At 42.2% G+C, this 20010-nt stretch overlaps 1 protein-coding gene across 2 annotated transcripts; it reads left to right on the plus strand.

Annotated features, from left to right (window-relative positions):
* The first annotated feature begins 958 nt into the window (after positions 1–958).
* Positions 959–19941, plus strand: virma (vir like m6A methyltransferase associated). 2 transcript variants are annotated; one of them, XM_081597292.1, is made up of 27 exons: positions 959–1068; positions 1503–1615; positions 3089–3175; positions 4162–4210; positions 4291–4453; positions 4590–4712; positions 6160–6405; positions 6905–7629; positions 8067–8204; positions 9407–9633; positions 10096–10623; positions 11892–12046; positions 12128–12210; positions 13377–13470; positions 13588–13976; positions 14052–14207; positions 14282–14517; positions 15197–15446; positions 15529–15746; positions 15847–15979; positions 16698–16838; positions 16928–17082; positions 17198–17294; positions 18088–18254; positions 18343–18692; positions 18775–18921; positions 19596–19941. In XM_081597292.1, exons 1-27 carry the CDS (start codon positions 1006–1008, stop codon positions 19787–19789), a joined length of 5427 nt encoding a protein of 1808 aa, XP_081453418.1. In that variant the 5' UTR covers positions 959–1005; the 3' UTR covers positions 19790–19941. The 2 variants fall into 2 exon arrangements, with proteins under 2 accessions (XP_081453418.1, XP_081453419.1); XM_081597293.1 differs by having other exon boundaries at positions 6160–6375.
* Positions 19942–20010: the final 69 nt, after the last annotated feature.

Raw genomic sequence — 20010 nt, forward strand, 5'->3', positions numbered from 1 at the left:
CTGGTGCCCCCGCCTACTTTCAGGTGCAGGAGAGATTAGGACGTGGCAGAGAGCGGAGGGCTGAAATTTGTTCCTGTCATTCTCTACAATATAATCCAGCCCTCAGGTTCTGCGGCTTGAAGGGTAAAATTGGCTTTTTGCATCAGCAGCAACAGCAAAATTATTTTTATCACTTCTAAAAAAAAAAATCACGAAAAAGACAGTTATTTCTATTTTATAATAACAATATTAGAGAATTTCAACAACGAAGGATTTCCATGAAAACGTATTTTATCTGTGAAACATTCATAGAGAGACACAAAGCATGAAACAGAAACGGCATAAAAGCCACAACAAATTAATGTCAAAATACACAGAATAAGAAGGTAAAATTAAGAATGTCTTATGATGAGATAAACTCCCTTTCCCTAAATAAAATCTTTCCTCAGTCATTTCAGATATATAAATATTAAGTTCAACTTAATTTTGCAACTACTGCTAATTATAATACTGATGATAATAATGAGAATATACATTTGTAAGCAGAAGTACTATTGATAACAACAGCAGCAACAGCAACAATAATTTTATTATTATTATTATTATTATTATTATTATTATTATTATTATTATTATTATTATTATTATTGTTGTTGTTGTTGTTGTTGTTGTTGTTGTTGTTGTTGTTGTTACTGGCGAGATATATTATTTTAGAGTAGCAAAACTACTATTATACTACTAATAGGACAACCACTAATTATGATATATGAATAATATGTAACATTAATTATTTATTATCGTAATAATGATGAAGATTATTATTATTATTATTAATAATAATAATAATAATAATAATAATAATAATAATAATAATAATAATAATAATAATTTGGCTTATTTATTTCTATTTTACATTTAGTTACATTCGACTGTTTTTGTTTGTTTTGAGTCGCTGTTTGTTGATTTGCACCGGATGTATTTACTGTGCCGGAAGTTTTTCTTCTCCCGTCCCAAAGTGAGGAAGCTATGGCGGGGGACACCTCAACGGAGCTTCTTTTTCTCGATACATTTAAGCATCAAAGCGCTGAGGTAATTCTGACCTTTGCATCTCAGTTTTGTCCTCTGTATTTCCTTCAGAAAAGCACGCATGCAAAACTCATAGCGGTCTCATTTAGGACTTTTAGTGGAATGGTGCTCAACTTTGAAGCTAACGATGCTAACTTGGCTAACATTAGCACTTGTGTGTTTTTGCACATCTACCGGTCACAGTGGCTGCTTTTAAGTCGCGATTCTCAAAATACCTAACAAACTGTTGTGTCAACACTTTCCTTATATGTAACATGAACAAAATAGTCTTTTAACTTCAGGTAGTACATTTATTTTTCGTCCTGTAGTTTGTTTGCTGGTTACCTGACATGCTAATGCTAAAGTACAATAAAGAGCTAACCGTGTTTACACTAGATGATGCATTAGATGTCTGGTTTTTGCGATGCGGTGGATGACTGCTGTCCTGTGTTCTGCAGCTAACCAACGTGGATGTTGTGCGGTTTCCTTGCGGGGTTTTGATCACAGAGGTTCGGGTGATTCCTCCAGGGATCAAAGCTCACAGTAACTTACCCGACAACAGAGCATTTGGGTAAGAGCTGCTGCTTCACAACAGCCACCGGCTGAATAATTACTTATGTTTCCTGTTTTAAATGTGTATAGTCTAATCAGATATACAGTACCTTGCAGAAGTATCCGTCTAACGTTTTCCCTTTTTCAGTTTACAACCAAAAATTTTCATGTATTCCAATAGGGTTTTATGAGACGAATAACTGAACTTGAAGAGAAATAAAAAAATGTCTTTTAAAGTCTTTCAAATAAAAGTCTGTGAAGTGTGTCATGCATTTGTATTCAACCACTTGCCTTTAAAGGTCCTCTTTCTGCCAATAATAGGTCACCTTTGTTTAATTTAATCTGAGTATTAATTCAGTTGTGCTATAAATGCCTCAGAGGTTTATTTTAGAACAGCAGTGAAAAAACAGGATCAGCACTCTGGCCAACTCAGGGATAAAGCTAGGCAGAGGTCATATGGTCAAGTCCGGTTTTAAGAGGCAAACCTCTACATGGATTTAAATCTTCACATCACCCCAATTGAATCATTTGCAATTTGAAACTTGAAGTTGGCAGTATAATGCCGTTAAGATTCTTTTTCCAATCGAGATGTTTGGTTAAAGTTGATAGAAATATAGATGAAGCTACATAAGATGCAATCCTGTAGGGAAATTTATTTGAGACTGTGAAAGCCTTGAAACTGAGGCTCGTCTTTTAGCAGGAGGACCCTCAGCATAAAGTCAGAGCTGCCACAGTCGGTTCAGATCAAAGCAGATTCACGTTAAAATGGTTCAGTCAAAGTCCAGACATTGCAGAGAAGAACTGGTAAAACTTCCGGTCTCTATATGTGCAAAGTTGGAAGAGACATAGCACAAGAGATGTATAGCATAAGGACATGGACATACACAGATGTGTGAAATGAGAATCCTAAAGGTTCTAATGTAGCTTTCTGCTGTATTAAATTACAAAATGTGAAAAAGTTAAGGGGTTGTGAGTAGGCTGCCGGCCCACTGCAGATGTAGTTTCACTATTAAATATTCCCTGTGGGAAAGTTTGAAGATAATTGACATGTTTGGGGTGTGTTTGTATGCAAGAGAACATGTGTGAGTTGGTGCTGATTTCTGGTAGGAATGTTGAGCTGTTTGTGATCTATTATAACCAAATGTAATGACTAAGTTCTTAAGAATGAGGAAACTTCAACAAATGGGGGTTTGGCAGCTTTTAGTAAAACTCTGGTATGGATATATGTAGCCACTCGTTTTTCTTGATATTTTCGGAAAGTAGTTTTGGAGATTTTCTATTTTGGCCAGTACCTTTGCCATAAATTGCACCCCATCATTTTCTTTTACTGTAATAAGCTCAGATGTTACTGTACATGATTTATTATGTCTGTAGTCTATAGTAACAAAAACAGATAAGCCATTAAGTCAAATGTCAGGATGTTTAAGGATCAGCGGTAGCTGTCAGGGCAATAAGTTCAGAGGTCCTAACTGTGTGGTTACTGTATTTGCAGGGAGACGTCTCCTCACGCTTTTCAGTTGGAGCTGTTCTTCAACAATGTCACCAAACCCAACAGCCCCACCTTCCACAGGCTGGGCAGGTCAGGATTATTTCCACTCTCCCTTCTCTCATTTTGTCATCTTAAACCGTCTTGGACTCATTATCTGCATTTCCCGATCGCTTTAGATGGAAGAGTCCGTCCCACCTGTAGAACCAGTCACCGCAGCGTGTGGGACTGGTTTTCTTAGGACTGTTGTGCAGCCATCCTTAGTGCCGCGTCTTTGTTTGCTGCGTTGGCTAACCGGTCCATCCAGAAACCCAACCCCACCCACAGTGTATCTCAAAGTGACACAAAAATGTGAAGGTCTCATTGAAGCGAGAGCTGAAAAGGAATGTTTTTTTGTCTCGCCGTTTTATTCTGGCCGCGTAATAACCAAGGTGCGCACAGTGGCTCCGGAGCGTAAACATTCATGTAGCGTTGGCTTTTTGTGAGGCTTACTGAGACACGCCCACGTTATTATATGTCCTGGGAACATCAGCAGGACACGTTTGACTAACCTCTATGACAACTGTAGAAACATCGCCTCGGTATCTTCAGCAGATGCGACTGGGATGTTTTTAAATCAATGTTTTCTGGACTGTGACTCAGTTAGTTACTCATTGTTCACATTATCGTTATATTCACATACAAGATTTTTCTTCTCGGAATGTAGTTCTGTTCTGATCAGTTTGTCCAAAAACTATTTCTTCTTTTCTTCACTTCTCAGGAAGTGTGTTAGGTGTCATGATATCACAACCTTGAGTGAAATTTCCATGGTTTCATACTGTTTACACAAAAATCTCCCTAAAGGTAAAGCTCTTTGGCTCTGGTCAAAATTAAAAATGTTTTCCTGCTCCAGTCTGTCTGACTGAGGTGATTTATGTAACCCTCTTTAGCATTTACCTGAGCTTTCTGTATGAAGTCGGTATGTTTTTCCCCACCTTGTTGGCAGAGGTGTATTATCAATTGGGCAAATTAAAATGTGTTTCTGTGTTTTCTTTTTGTCATTTTATTTTAATCATTCATGTTTCTGGTTTTATCCACAGTTTGGAATATGATGAAAACAAGTCCATAGTCTTTAGGCCCAATGGAAAGGTGACAGATCAGTTATGAACCACATGATTTCTGTTCTCTGTGGTTGATTTGTGAATAATGATTTGACGCTCTGCATGCAGGTGAACACGGACGGGCTGGTGCTTCGCGGATGGTACACCAGCCTGACTTTGGCGGTCTACGGCACCGCCGAGCGTCCTCACGGACACAACCACGGTTCGCCTCCTCCACCGCCGCCGCCTCCACCGCAACAGCCAACTGGGCTCAAGCGAATTATCAAACAAGGTGGAGCCTCTAAGCCTCCAACTACTCTGATCTTTGCATCTGTTTCATGAAAGAATTTATATTTCTGTTCTCTTAAACTTGTATATATTTTTTTTGCATGCTAAATGTTTCTGTGTTTATGTTTTTGTTTTTAAAGAATGGGAAAAAGATGACCAGTATAACGGCAGCCCGCCCAGACCAGCACCCCGAGGGCCTCGTACTCCGCCTGGACCTCCACCCCCAGATGATGATGAGGAGGAGCAGCAAGTTCCTATGGCAGGTGAGATCTGAGCTGCTGGATCAGTTTTATACACGTTCATTTAAAGTATACAAATGAATACTTTTGCAGAAATGTATTATAAAAAATATACACGCTTTTTTTTTGCATTTTATCACATTAGTACAATTGCACAATAATTATTGTATTGGTACTCCTGTTAAACATTCCTGCTAAAAACCCAAGGAGCTGGTTAAACCACCACAACAGCATACATATTAATGCAGATACCTCATAGCTGCGATTACAGGCATTTCTGTGTATTTGCTGTCCTTGAACGCAGCATGGCGAACAGTAAAACACTCCCTCTACTCATCTGGAATGATGCTTGCTCTTTTTTATTGGGTGTAATTAAGTTGGGGCGTAATTTTTCTGACTGATCAGATTTTTCAGCTCAAATCCAGTGACAGTCACAATTTGGCTAATAGGAGAAGAAGAAGAAGAAAAAGAGGGTGTGTTTTACTGCTTGTCGTGCTGCGTTCATGATACTAAAGATAAAGGGGAATGCGGCTATGATCAGAGCTACATGTTTTGTTGATTAATATGTGCACTGCTGTGATTGCTTAGTATGGTCTATAGGGTTTTTTGACAGAAATATGACGGCACAGTTATATGTTTTAGATAGGGAAGCAAGTTATCGGTTAATCTGAAGTTGATTCATCTCATCGAGCAACTAATGATTAATTGACAAGTGTTAATTTTCTTAAGAACCTGAGTTTTCTCTTCTGTCAGACAGGCTGATTGTCTTTCCATAATATAAAGGGCTACATTTTTCAGAATATTCTGGATTTATATGTCAAACAGAACTGCTTTAAGTGCATTTTGCATCAAACACTGGACTCTGTTTTGGATCGTTTCTCTTTCTCATTCAGACCGCCATCTCTATTCCTGTACCAACTGGTTCTTTTTATGGAAGACCAGTGGCGCCGTGTTGTGGATGGTGGCCAAACTACAACACTGATTTTAATTTAAAAAGCCATTTATCTGGGGTGCACCGATTTATCTGTGCCAATTTCCTTAATTTTGGGAGATCGGTGATCAGCCGATTTTTACATGTGAAGCCGATCTTATCCATCGATGTTATCAACCTCGGCAAAGGTCTAAAAATCACCCACTGTGTTTTTCTTTTCTCCCGTGAGAGAAGTTTGACTGACAAACCGGCCGACCGGGTCATGTCCGCACATTTACAGTTAAGAATAGTTAATTGTTGCCAACTCAGGAACTTTCTTGATATATTGAACAACATTTCAGACAAAAAAATGGTATCGGCCAAAATCGGAATCGGTAAGTTAGGCTTTTTAAAAGATGATCAGTAATCAGCCATCGGCCAGAAAACTGCAATCGGTGCACCCCTACATTAATCAACTATTCATTGTAAGTTGTTGATTTTTTATTTATTTATTTTTTTGCATCTTTAGCCAAACTATATTTTGTGCCGTCTGTTTTTCAGTGGGCGTGGTCAAAGACGAACCGAGCCAGGGCCGTGACGACTACCTAGAACCCGTGTCGCCCGAGCGTTCGCTGCCCGCCGACGAGCCTTTCTCCGACGCTGAACAAGAGGAGGAAGGGGAAGAGGAGGAGGAGGAGGAAGAGCAGGAGGAGGAAGAAGCACGGACCGAGGGGAGCGTCCCAGAGGAGGAGGAAGAAGAGGAGGATGAGGATGAGGGTGAGGACGAGGAGGAGGAGATGGAGGAAGGTAGGGGAGTTCTTGCGTGGGAGTGGGATAATCCACCCTCCCAAATGGACACCCGGAACCCCGCTCTGCCAGCCTTTGGGCTCTGCGTCCGTTTTGTTGGACGCCGCTTCGGCGGCGGCGGCGGCGCTGCGGGGAAAGGTTCCGTTTGGGACTGAGCAACAACTTGAGTGTTTGCTCAGGCATGCTGCGTCCATCTGCAACCGCTGGATGGAGCGTCGAGCTCCTTTCGGGAAGGCTTGTTGGTTGACCTTGAGATGCAGCCGCGTGGAAGTCTTCCTGATGCTTCCTCTCAGTCGGGGCTGCGCATGTGCTTCAGTCGCATCATGCATGCCAAAACTAACCCTGCATGCTGGGGAGATGCTGCCATCAGGAAGTAGCTTCGTGAGTGTATGCAGCCGTGTTTGATAGAGGGGCCAAGCCGTTTTTTGTTGACCGCGCTCATGTTTACACAAACGTTTAATAGATTATTGCTGAACTTTTTGCCCGTCTTTTTGCCCAGGTGATGACGGCTATGAGCAGATTTCCAGTGATGAGGACGACTTGGACAACGGTAGCTTCAAGCTGCCCACCTTCGACATCGACTACACGCCCGAAGACCTCGCCTCCGTCCCTCCCGTCCAGTACGATCCATACGAACGAGAACTCAAACCGCTCGTCTACTTCACGCCACCTTACAAGACTCGCTTCGACACCCAGCTGGAGAAAACCAGCGTAGAGGAGCCCAGAGATGCCTGTGGGACAGAAGGAGCGGCTGGGGGAGAGGAGGCCGAGGCCGTCGCTCAACTAAAGGAGCTACTGGCCGGTAGCGGTGAGGACAGAGACGCTCGATGGGTCACCGCTCTGGAGGAAGCTCCTGGACTCCTCAACAAAGGTTTAGCTTATCTAATCAAACAAGGAGAAGCCGAGGAGCCTGTTCGCGTTTTAGTCCTGTGGACTCTCCAGGCTCTGAGCATGGAGATCGCGCTCACGCAGCCGATCGCGCTGAACCTCAGACAATTAAAAGCCGGCGCAAAGCTGGCGTCCTGCCTGGCCGAGTGTCCGCAGGGCCTGGCAGAGCTGCTGCGTGAAGGCGCCCTGAACGTGCTGCTGGAGCTGCTGCATGCTGACCACGTTTCCTCCACCCTGAAGCTCAGCATCCTCAGAGCTCTGGACGCTCTCATTGGTGCCCCCGCAGGAGTCGAGGCGTTTCTGCAGGCTGGGAATTCAGAGAAGAGTGGCTATCAGGTTAGCGTGGTCTTTAAAGTAGCTTCTCTGACTTTTTGAAACCATTTTTATTTGTTACTGATGAACACATGGATAAGTAAAAGCTAAAAATGCAACATTTTTCTTTACACATTTCCAAGTCATGTGTATAAAGTGTGTATGAGAGAAACATTTAAAAACATAACATTTAGTTTTATTTTAATTGACTTGTCCCCACTGCAGACACACCATAAGATTTTAATAACAGTAATAAATTATATAATGATTGATTGGAGTTGCCTTTTTTTAGTTAATCTGTATTGCTTTGTCTCACCTTAAAATGTTTAAAAACTACTTGAATTTTACCGCGGGTAAAATATACAAACCCTTTTCAGAAATTGCTGATGTAAATTGACATGTTTAAATTTCCGGTTCTGGAACAAAATGTATTTTGACATTAATGTTGATTTGCTTCTCAGCGTCTGGTGCAGCTGTTCCTGCGTGAAGAAACCGTCCGGGTGATAAATGCAGGAAACGCCATTTTACAGAAAAGCCACATGTATGAGGTGCTTCTCAGCCTCCAACATGCAGCCGCAGCGTGGAGCGAACCTCAGCAGGTGACGGCACACACTCTGTCCCAGTCTGAGAGAAACAGATTTGAACTTTGTGAACATGTAGAAATGAATTTGTCCTTTAAATGTGTCTTTATACTTCCAGCTGAATCGATATGGAGAAGTCAATTATGAAAGAAGTTGTAAAATTTAGAGTAATATGTAGTAGCTGTTTATCTTTGTCAGGAAATCTGGGAATGATTCTGTTTATATCTTTTTAAAATATTGAACTTATTTTAAAACTAAATCTTTCCATATGTTTTGCTTTTTTTCTAAATCGCAGTTTTTAGCACCAGCTTCGGTACTTTTAGATGTTTTTTCCTTTGGTGGAATTATCTCCAAATATGCTGTAGTACCCTGGTCCGCCACTAGGTGGAGTCAAAGTTCATAATAACTACAATAATATTTCAAAGGAATAAGGATCAGCGTGCTAGGCTCAAGATTCGCTGAAAATATTTGTAGTTCATGCTTTCTTTCACACAGTTTCATTAGTTTTATTTAAGATTCAGTTTGTTTTCAAAGTTCACCAAGTGTTGGTTCTTTATTTAATCTTTTATTAGCTTAAAAGTCATCCATGATCAGATTTTTTTCTTCTCTTCTAACAAGCATGTTTTTGTCCAGATTTAAGTTTCTTTGCCAAGTTTCTAGTAAAGTTTGAACAATTTTTAGCATTTTTGCAATTAAGCCCAGTGAGGATTATTTTTTTGTTCTGTTCAACTTAAATCATTCACACAAGAAATTCACACCAGAAATGCAATTTCTCAAGGTTTTTTACACTTTGCAATAATTGTTTTTATGATTCAACTACACTACATGTAGACCTTCCCATCTTTGGTTTAAAGACACCCGTCTTATTGTAGAGTCATCACGTAGAACACAGGTGTCAAACTCCAGTCCTGGAGGGCCACTGCCCTGCAACTTTTAGATGTGCCTCTGCTGCACCACACCTGAATAGAATTAGGTAATTAGCAAGGCTCTGGAGAACTGATCTACACAAGAAGGAGGTAATTAGGCCATTTCATTCCAGTGTTTTGTAGCTGTGGCACATCTAAAAACTGCAAGACAGTGGCCCTTGAGGGCTGGAGTTTGACACCCCTGACGTAGAGTGTAACGATTCTAATCAGATTAAACTCATAACCACAAATTCTGAACCTAAAACGTCAGAATTTGGTTAAAATTGATCGTATAGAACTGTCTCTGATCCTCAGGAGGAGATGGAGGATGCTGAGAGTCCCATGGAGGAGGAGCCATCACTGAGCTCTGCCCCCGTTAGCGAGGCCGAGCTCGAAAGGCTTGCTGGGGTTTTGGAAGAGCTTCATCACCTGCTGGAGACGGCCCCTCACTGCATGGTGCAGCCCCCTGGGAAAGCGTTCCCAACTACGGCCAGAATAACCGGACCGCCAGAGAGGGACAACCCTTACCCAACCCTGTACAGGTACAAACATCATATTGGATTGTTTGAATATGATGAATATTTATAATTCCTAATGGCTCAATGACTTATTGATCTGTTTTTTTATATTTTATTTGTTAAACAACTTTTCTTTTTTTTTTTGTTAAATTACTGTTTTGTTGTTGAAGCAGTCGGGTGTATAAAGGTGTTTGTGTGAGAGGGACATTTGAAAACATAAAACATTGCTAAATTTTAGTTTTTATGTTGTCATTGCTGTAGAATGTACTGTTATTAATGATTGTTATTAATAACAGTAACAGATTATATATAATATAATAATGAACATAAACACTTTTAGGTCATTTGCGTTATTTTTATGTCCAGAGTGTGATGCTGGAGAAGTTGAAAACTTGAATCCTATCGAGGGGAAATGTGCATAAACTCTGCGGTTAGCTTCAAGATGATCTTTGGATAATCTGTGATATTTATTTGCATCGTCTTCAGGTACATGCACGCGTGTCATTTCCTGGAGAGCACAATCGTGGTTCTGTCAGCGGCCGCTGCAGCCGGACACGTCGGGGTCACTCAGGCCATCAAAGAGCTCCTCCGCTTCCTGTCGCTCACGCAGCCCGGTCTGCTCTACCTCCTGGCTCAGGCCGCGCCCACAAACCTCCTGCTGCGTCTGCTGGCGTCGGTGGCAGAGTCTGAGGGCGAGGAGAGCCCGCCGGCGGCAGGGGAGGGGGCCCTCACGGGGCCGGGCTTCGGCGAAGAAGGGTTTTGCGTGTGGCTGATGCAGGCTCTCCACTCGCTGCAAGGTGTGTCCGAACTCATGAGCCACGTGGCTGCAGGGGGCGAAGGAGGGGCGGGCCTGGAGGAAGGGGACAACTCTGAGGTCCTGGCCACGCTCCACGCGCTGTACCTGATGACGTTCACGCAGACGGGCCGCAGCGCCGTGGCTCACGTTCTGAGCCTAGAGAGCAACCTGTCCTGCCTCGTCGCTCTGCTGCAGCACCACAGCAAGGAGGCACAGGGGTATGGCTGTGTTCGCCTCAGAGAGGCACCAATCAGGCGTCAGGATCCACCAGGTCATCCTTGATTGGACTCAGATCAGTGACCAGCTGATTAGGGCTGCAACTGATGATTATTTCAGTAATCGGTTAATCAGTTGTTCTGACGATTCATCAGTTAATTGGCACATTCTGCAGATCTTTCATTTAGCCACTGAAGCTTATTTTCTACCATTTTTGTAGAAAATATTGTAGGAATTCTGTGTGTTTTAGATATTTGAAAAATTCAAATAAACATTTTTTAGATAATAAATTAACAGAATCTTACCAAGTATTTTTGTCTAGTTTCTAGCAAACTTGAAATAAGACAAAACTACCTGACAAGTAACTTTTTAGCAAGATATAGATGTTTCTTTTAAGGAAGTAATTCCTTAACATTGATGAAAAAGTTCTTCTATTGGCAGATTATTAAACTTATAATGACGTTTTTCCCACATTATAAGTTAATTTGTCTGCCAATAGAACAAAAACTTTTTCATCAATGTTAAGGAATCATTTACTTAAAACAAGCTTTTATATCTTGCAGAAAAGTCACTTTTAACTTAGTTTGTCTTATTTCAAGTGTAATAAAACATGTGCAGTCAAAACTGGACTCTTGAATAGTTCTGGTTGGAACATATTTGCAGGCAAAGGAGGTTTTCTAAAATTTGAAGTGTAAAATATACATCCTTTTGGTTCAGTTTTGAATTAATTACTGCCCTGACTGTGTTGTTTTTTCAGTAAATTACCTTTTTTGAGTCTGTATACTATAGTTAAGGGTTATTTCATTACTAACTTAGTTGACAATTATTTCAGTCATCCATTAATCACAGTTAATCCAAATAACCGTTTCATCTCTACAGCTGATAAAATACTGCAATATCCGATTTTGTTAAATATATTAAATATTAAAACTCTCAGATTTTGGCCTTAAACACATCAACCAACGTCATCTGCTCTGATGTTATTATTTGTGTTTAACAAACAAATAAATCAAAAGTTAAGACATAAATCAGGGTGATGTTGTAATACCTTTGTGTTTTATTGGATTTGAAATTAAGATGTCAAAAAAACCCTGCAGCACCATTTCTGTGTTTGAGTTCTCAGAAAAGCAAAACTCAAAATGGGTCACAATTGAAATCCTCGGGTAAGACCTTAAAGAAACCAGCCTGATTGGTGCATCTCCTCTTTACTTTCTCATTGTTTCTTTGAGTCCTTTTAGGTTTAACTTTTATTGTCTGTTTTTCCTTTTAGTGAGGCCAAATCTCGCAAAGCGGTGACGTACAACTATGCTTGTATGTTGGTGTTAATGGTGGTGCAGACGTCTAATGAGCTGCGGATGATGGAGCAGTATGCTGCTCCGCTGCTCACCGTCTCCAAAGCAGATGACACGAATGCCAAGCTGCAGGGTAAATGTCACCGCTGTTACAGTCATCTAGTGTTGGAGAAGGTTTTTAGTATCTGATTATCTGTGTTTTTATGTTCTGTAGAGCTTAGTAAGTGGTTGGAGCCTCTGGAGAAACTTCGCTTTGAGATCAGCAGCGTTCCGACTCTCATCAACTACATCAAGCAGGTAAAGGTTTTCACATCAGTGCAACTTTAACTGAAGATGTTTTTGTTGTTTTAATTTGTTTTGAAGGATTTTTATGTTGGGCTGCACATTGGTGCATTTGGTAGAGCTGTTGCCTTGCAGCAAGAAGGTTCTGGGTTCGATTCCCGGCCCGGGTCTTTCTGCATGGAGTTTGCATGTTCTCCCTGTGCATGCGTGGGTTTTCTCCGGGTACTCTGGTTTCCTCCCACAGTCCAAGAACATGACTGTCAGGTTAATTGGCCTTTCCAAATTTCCCCTAGGGGTGTGTGGGTGTGTGTGTGTGTGTGTGTGTGTGTGTGTGTGTGTGTGTGTGTGTGTGTGTGTGTGTGTGTGTGTGTGTGTGTGTGTGTGTGTGTGTGCATGGTTGTGTGTCTCTGTGTTGCCCTGCAACAGACTGGCAACCTGTCCAGGGTGACCCTGCCTCTCGTCTGGAACGTTAGCTGGAGATGGGCACCAGCAACCCTCCCGACCCCAAGAGGGACAAGGGTGTAAAGAAAATGGATGGATGGATTTTTATGTTGTGGTTTATCTTGTAATAAAGTACAAAAGTACATAATTTCTCTCACAACATCGGGAAAATGTTTTGTTAAAAGTCAAATAATCTTCCTCATTTAATCAACATTAAAGAATTACTGACTTAAAACAAGCTCCAGTATCTTGCTAGAAGTTATTTGTAAGTTTGTCTTGTGTCAAATATGCTGAGATATTTACACTAGAAACTTGACCAAAAATACTAAATTGGTAAGATTTTGTGTTTCTGCAGTGAAAGCATTCAAACAAGACATCTGTTTTCAGATTGCAGTGTATTTAGTTGGGATTTTATGTGGCTGAAAAAAATACAAAGTAGAACAAAATTATATGTTTGAAGACTAAGAAAAACACGATTTTCGATTATTTTTTTCTGAAATAAAATCTAAAAGTGTGGCAACCATTTATATGCAGACAACTTTTTTTCTGACACTCCCAAATAAAATCCAGTGCACCTAAAGACAGAACTGTTGCACAATAATTAACTTGCTTATGTCAAACCAGAACAGTTTCTGTTAGTTCACTCTTTCATTTGCAATAACTGAATGAAACGATTCAGAAACTACATATTGGCTAAAGAAGTGGGAATTCTCATAAATATCTTGTTTGTTTGATGTCAGAATGTGGAAAATGTGTTGAACGCCGAGGGAACCGGACTGGTCACTGCTCTGAGAGTTCTCTATCACATCACCTGTCCACCTCCTGCTGTTGAAGGTAGAAAACTAGGAATGTTTTACAGGCGTAAAGGTTGCACTCAGGTTAATCTACCTTTATGTTTCATCGGTGTCGTTCGTCAGCAGAGTGACCTCAGTTGTCGCCTCCGTTCTGCAGGTCAGCAGAGGGATCTGAAGTGGAGCCTCGCCGGCGTCCAGCTGTTCTCCGGCGAGGGTCTGGACACATGCGTGCGCGTCCTCCAGAAGCTGTGCAGCGTGCTGCTGCAGCCGTGGCGCGTTCACGGGCACATGGGTCCGACGCCGCAGCGCTGCATGATCCTGAGCGTGTGCATCAGCACGCTCAGGCTGCTGCGCACCATGCTGACGGAGCTGCTCCGCGGCGGGGCCTTCCAGTTCAGGGACACGCGCGTGGCCAACGTTCTGGTGACACTGCACATGATGGTGTGCTCCATTCCGGCGTCTGGGCGCCTGGACGGCGAGGAGACAAGAGTGCAGGCGCTCATCGTGGATGTGCTGCTCACCTTCACGCAGGGCGTCAGCGAAGAGGTGAGCACAGGTTTCGCACAGGAAGCGAGAAGCTCCTGTCGGTCAGTTTGTTGAGACGAGCGTTTGTGTCTGCAGGTCACTCACACAGAGGAGACTCTGGCCAGCAACACCTGGTCTCTGATGCTCAAGGAAGTCTTGAATTCCCTTTTGAAAGCTCCTGAAGGTTTGTTCTCCGGCCTGACGCTGCTGTCCGAACTTCTGCCTCTTCCTCTGCCGATGCAGAGCACTCAGGTGACTCGCTGACCTCTTAGTCGCCCGCTGCTTTCATCACACGCCTGCTGACGTCCCCATGTTTTCCTCCACAGGCGTTATCAGTCCAGGACGTTGCTATCGCCTTAAACACCAGGAAGCTGTGGAGCATGCACATCCGGGTCCAGTGGAAGGTCCTGTCGGAGGTGCTGAGGTGTGTGTGCTCCACCAGCTGCCCGCCTCTCCTGACCATGCTGAGGAGGGTCTGCGTCCAGCTGGCTGACCTGTCCTCGCCCACCGCAACGCTCGTCATGAAGACGGTGTTGGAGCTGCTGTCCGAGGAGCTGCAGCCGTGAGTGATGTTTATGTTCGGCTTACGTTCGTTTTAGATAAAGGCTAAGTAAGATGTAAATGTAAAGTGGAAGGAGTGAGGTGTTTTTTCCAAAGTCTTCCCAAATTGTTATCTGAAAAGTGTGGCATGTATTTGTATTCAGCCTCAGTTGCTCAGAGGAACTTCGATGAAAATCTGGTGTAACCAGTTCACTTCAGAAGTAGAAGTCACCCATTTGGGGATTCATGAAATCCTTGAAAATACTTTAATTCCAATTAGATGTTTTCAAGGATTTGAAAGTGGCTGATATTTAAGCTGCCCAGTTTTTATACGTTAAGTAATGTTTTTTAAGTTGGAGGATTTGTTTTTGTTAAATTAGTGTTTTGTCTGTAGGTGAGGAAATACTTCAAAACACTTGCAGCTGTAATTGCAGCAAAAACTGTTTCTACAGAGTTTCGACGTGGGAGGAGCTGAATACAAATTCAAGCCACACTTTTCAGATTTTATTTGAAAAATCTTTTGAAAACATTGCACTGTTTTCCTTCTACCTCCCAGTTACGCTCTAGTTTATGTTAATCTAGGACAGAAATGTAACGTAGTGAAAAGGTTTAAGACATTTTCAATGTATTGCTGGGCCTCCAAAGATATTTTTGATTTACACTGTAAACGTATGTCAATACCTGCGATTTACTACCTACAGGGCCGAGGGGAAAGGTGTTTGCTGGGGTCAAGTCCTGCGTCTGCTTTCGCTGCTGGACACTCTGGTGTCCCAGAGGGCTTGCAAGAGCTCCACCCTTCACCTGCTCTCCGGCTCTGTCTCTGGAGACGAACAGGTGGCGGACCTGTTTCCTCTGCTTCTGTCTCTGCTGGTGCCCCCAGCTGGTCACTCGCTGCAACAGCAGCAGTGCAGTGTGTTAGTGGGGACAATACTGCAGTCACTGTGTGACCAGGTAGGAGGAGCTCCTCTGGAGAAAAAAAAAAGTTTTCTTTAAGTTAAACTTCCTTCAAATGTCCATCGCTTGTTTTTACCAGGACATTTCTCTGGTGGTGCCGCCACCTGGTGAGGGCTGCGTGTCGGAGGCTGAGCAGCTGGCTAATGCACTTCCAGGCCGAGACATGATGTCCTCGGTGTGTAATTCCCTGTTAGAGGTTTTAGGGAATAAAGAGGCCAGCATCCCTCTGCTCCTCACCTGCATCAGGACGTTGACTTTCCTCACAGAGCACGACTACGGAATCTACCACCTCAAAGTGTAAATGTCAAAGTTTTCCTCTGGTTTTTTCCACGTCTAATCCATTCTTCAGACTTTGGCATCGTCTTAGATTCATGTTTTCTCCTTTAATTCCCTTCAGCACTTTGAGGAAACATGGCTCAGAGGTGTGTTCGCTGCTGAAAAGGCTGGTGGTTTCCTTCAACAAGGACTCGACGGATCTGATTTCAGCTCTGCTTGACTTTCTGAGGCAAATCCTAAACACGGAAACAACGGTAAATTCAGCTTAAATGACAGAATAAGACCAGTGATGACAATGTAATCACTCTGAGTGCAAAGAGCTGATTTTATAGAGCAGACATTAGTGAGTCATCTGGCAACTGAATGTCGTACACTGCAAAAACATGAAATCTTACAAAGTATTATTGGTCTAGCATTATTCTAATATTGTTCTACATAAAAAAAAAATTTTTTAAAAGTTACAAGTAACTTAAGTAAATTAAGATATATTTTGAATTAAAAAAATAATTCTTAATATTGTTGAAAAAACAATAATGGTTCCACTGGCAGATTATTTCAAGACATTTTTCCAGTGTTATAAATGAGATAATATCCAAAATAAATAAACAAAGCAACCAAAAACAATACATAAAACAGAAATAAAAACCACTTTCAACCAAAACCATAAATAAAATCAATTATGATTTTATTTATGGTTTTTTTAAGCAGAATTTTGCTTAAAAAAATAGTAATCAGAATGGAAAGATTTTTAATTTATCATGCAATTAATTGATTCGTTGCTTAATTGAAGTGCACTTAATGCTACAAACAAGGCGTCTTCTGTATCTGCTGATTTTTACAGGCTGTTGATGCTTTGGTAACTTAACTTTCCTATTAAAAACAAATTATTTTAGGGATGAAAAAAAAAACATCTTGAAATTCAGATATATTTGCAGTAATCAGTCTGAATTGTGAACTTCAAATTGTTTCCAGTGTGCAGAGGAAGGCCAGGGCTCCAGCGAGGAACCTGCCTGCGTTGCTCCACGCTTGCTGTCGAGCTCAGAGATGAAATCTCTGCTGCAGTTTGAAGACTCAGAGTCACATCCGCTAATGGCCTTAGAGAAGCTAATCACGGTACGCATGATGCGCAACTGTGCAGGCGTGTCTTTATAAAGCTCGGCCTGGACTTGATTGTGCAAGTTTTCTTGCTCGCTTGTGTTCAGAAATTATGTAAAGAAGACGACTCTCTGGAAACCATGATGGAGAACGTGATCGTCCTGAAGCAGTCGCTGGAGACGGCCACAGAAAGTCCTCCGCCGTCAGAAACCGAACCCATTCTGCCCGCACCCGAAACGCTGGCAGCCCAGTTCAACCACAGGTCGGTCTCTTGAACTGTGTTCGTGAGCATGAAAAAGATGACTCATAAAATGATTAATAAGATGAAAATAATCTTACTTAGCAGTAAAGGTGCTATGGTTTCATTTCCCCTGCAGGACGGTGTTTATTCTGTCAGAAGCTCTGGATGAGCAGCTCAAAGCTCTCTGGTTCTCTCCTTTCCAAACTGATGACATAGAAACAGATCTGGACATGGTGAGTTTGAAATTGGTTCAAAATTTGAAGGTTAGATTTGAATCATTGGTTCAAATGATTCAAATCTAACATGTGATCTAATGGTGGATTTGTAAGCCTTCTCCATTGGTTCAAAGGCTTTTCTGCCTATTCTGCTCAACACTTTGTTACATTCCTCTTTTTTATTGATGAGAAACAATTATTTTAGGAATCGATTATTCTGATTATCAGATTTTTTAAAATGGACATATTTTACAGATTTTTCATTTAAGCCTTTTTATACAATGCTAGAAATGGATTGATGCCCAAATAAACAAATAATTCTGTTCCTTTCTTGAATTAAAAACTAAATGTTCTATTTCTTTAGATGCAATAACAGCCTTCTTTTAGTTAATTTGAACCGGGTGAAGCTGAAACTATACCACTTGAGGAATTTTGACTAAGACGTGTGTTTTTTATTTTATTTTAAATCCAAAATGTATAAATATTTTGTAAAGTTTTGGCTTTATTAATTACAGTTGGGAATATGTTGGTTTTTTTTCAGCAATTGGCCTTTTTGAGTCTGTGTTCTCTAGTTAGCGAGTAATCAATTACTGAATTGATGATTATTTCAATAATGGATTAATCACGATTAATCCGATTGATATCAGCCATGGGAATAATTTTGCACAAGTATTTAGGTGACTGTATTCTCTCAGGGACATAATTATTAAAGAATCCAGCATGTATGTTTTTTTTTTCGCAGTTTTTCTTTTTAATCTTAAGTGACAGAAACACATCTCCCATCTGGGTTTGTTTCTGAACCTTCCTTCAGGTGAAGGTGGATCTGGTTGGCTTGGCTCAGGAGTGCTGTCCGGAGCTGGACCTGAAGGCCGAGCTGGAGCGCTCCTTCCTCTCTGAGCCGTCCTCTCCCGGTCACACGAAGGTTGCCAAAGGTTTCCGACTGGGCAAACACAAACACGAGACGTTCATCACATCCAGGTGCAGCGCCGGCGTATCTCCAGGTGTGGCTGGTTCGGTATCTTTACAGGAAGTTTTAAATCGACGCTTTCTGTGCCTCCCTCTGCAGCGGTAAATCCGACTACATCGAACCTGCTAAAAGAGCCCACATCCTGCCGGCGCCGCGCGGCCGTGGAGGCCGAGGAGGGTTTGGTCAGAACGTCGCCCGGCCCCATGATATTTTCCGCCTGCGCAAACAGAACACCTCCCGCCCTCCCAGTATGCATGTGGACGACTTTGTGGCAGCGGAGTTTAAAGACATTGCTAACCCACTTGGGATTCTGCCTCCCAAACGTCTGCCAAAAAGCGCTCCCAAGCCCCCCACCAGAGGGCTGTTTACTGGCAACAGAGGCAGAGCGGCCTTTCACAGCCAAACTCGCTTTTTCACCCCACCGCAGCCTAAAGGTGTTCTGCTATCAGGTGACGTGTTTATCTGTTTTACCTCTGAGCTTCTTTAGCTGAAACAGTGGAGGGTAACAAATGCCCGTTTCTGGTGCTGCAGGTAACTACGCTCGGAGAGAGGGAGGCCGGGGGTCGTCATGGAGCGGCCAGGTTCCTGCTGTGACCCACAGAGGAACCTACAGTGAACCCCGCGGAGGTCAGAGCAACTTCGCCCGAGGACCTCTGCCCTCCCGACAGCTGCCTGCGAGTACGTTCACTGCAAAATCCCATTCTTACACAAGCATCTCAGCTAATTATAACATAATTAAGAAGTTATTTTAAACAGTAAAACTTATTTGTTGTATAGATTTAACAAACTGAAATACTATACTTCTAATATAGGTTTAGGAGGTGGATATAAGTTTATACTTCCTTCTGCTCTTTTTTTTCATGATTTTGTTTAGTTGTAACATGAACTATTTATATTTAATGCGTGAATGAAATAAAAAATAAAATTAAAGTTTAAATTCATTTCATTATTTATTTGAACAAAGTTAAAAAGTAACACATGCATATCTTAATTAGGGAACCCACACCAATAGACTGATATGTTAATAAAGAGTTTATTAGATTAAAATTAGTTCCAATCGATTAATAGCGTAGACATTTCAGTGTTGTAGTTTGACCGCCATCCAGAAGAGGGCGCCGCTGGTCATCTTTATCAAGTTGAACTTGATACAGGACTTAAAGATGGCGGCCATACAAAAGACGGGGAAGATTAAACGTACTCATGTTTATGGTTCAAACGGAGTCCGCTTTGGTAGGCAAAATGTTTGTTTTGAAACATAAACTCTGGAGAAGCTCCTTAAGTTTCACGTCAATAGCGCTCATTCACAACATTGCTCTAAGACCCATTTGTTGTTTTTATGTTCTGCCCTACAGGTGCTTATCGGCTGGCCATTCGGGATCGAGCCCCGCGGGGCCGGGGAGGTACGGGACTGTCGTGGCTCGGTGCAGGGGGAGGTGCCGGCGCCGCAGGAGGAGGAGGAGGACGGGGGTCTCAAGGGAGCAAGTTCAGTGGCGGGGGAGGCAGTGGAGGTGGGAGAGGCAGACATGTGCGCTCTTTCACCAGGTAAATCCACCTGGGCAGTGACTTCAGCCTCTCGTGGGCTACAAACGGACCAATCAGGATTCATGTTTGCCGTATCCATGGAAACGTCTTGGCTTTGGTGTCACGACTTTGTTGAGATGTTTTTTTGTTTTGTTACAGAATAAAGTTGGCAGTGACTGAGTGTGTTTTATTAAAAATTAAAACGAATAAGCTGGCTGAAACTGAACAAAATGAAATGTTCAGAAG

This window comes from Poecilia reticulata, chromosome 16 (assembly GCF_904066995.2).
Source record: "Poecilia reticulata chromosome 16, P_reticulata-male-v2, whole genome shotgun sequence".
NCBI lineage: Eukaryota > Metazoa > Chordata > Actinopteri > Cyprinodontiformes > Poeciliidae > Poecilia > Poecilia reticulata.

Bases quoted from the DNA above. Each gene is read 5' to 3' on its own strand.
- virma (XM_081597292.1), top strand. From the start codon at position 1,006: ATGGCGGGGGACACCTCAACGGAGCTTCTTTTTCTCGATACATTTAAG. The intron at 12,047-12,127 runs GTAAATGTCACC...TATGTTCTGTAG, and splicing joins CACGAATGCCAAGCTGCAGG to AGCTTAGTAAGTGGTTGGAG. The intron at 17,083-17,197 runs GTCGGTCTCTTG...TTTCCCCTGCAG, and splicing joins GCAGCCCAGTTCAACCACAG to GACGGTGTTTATTCTGTCAG.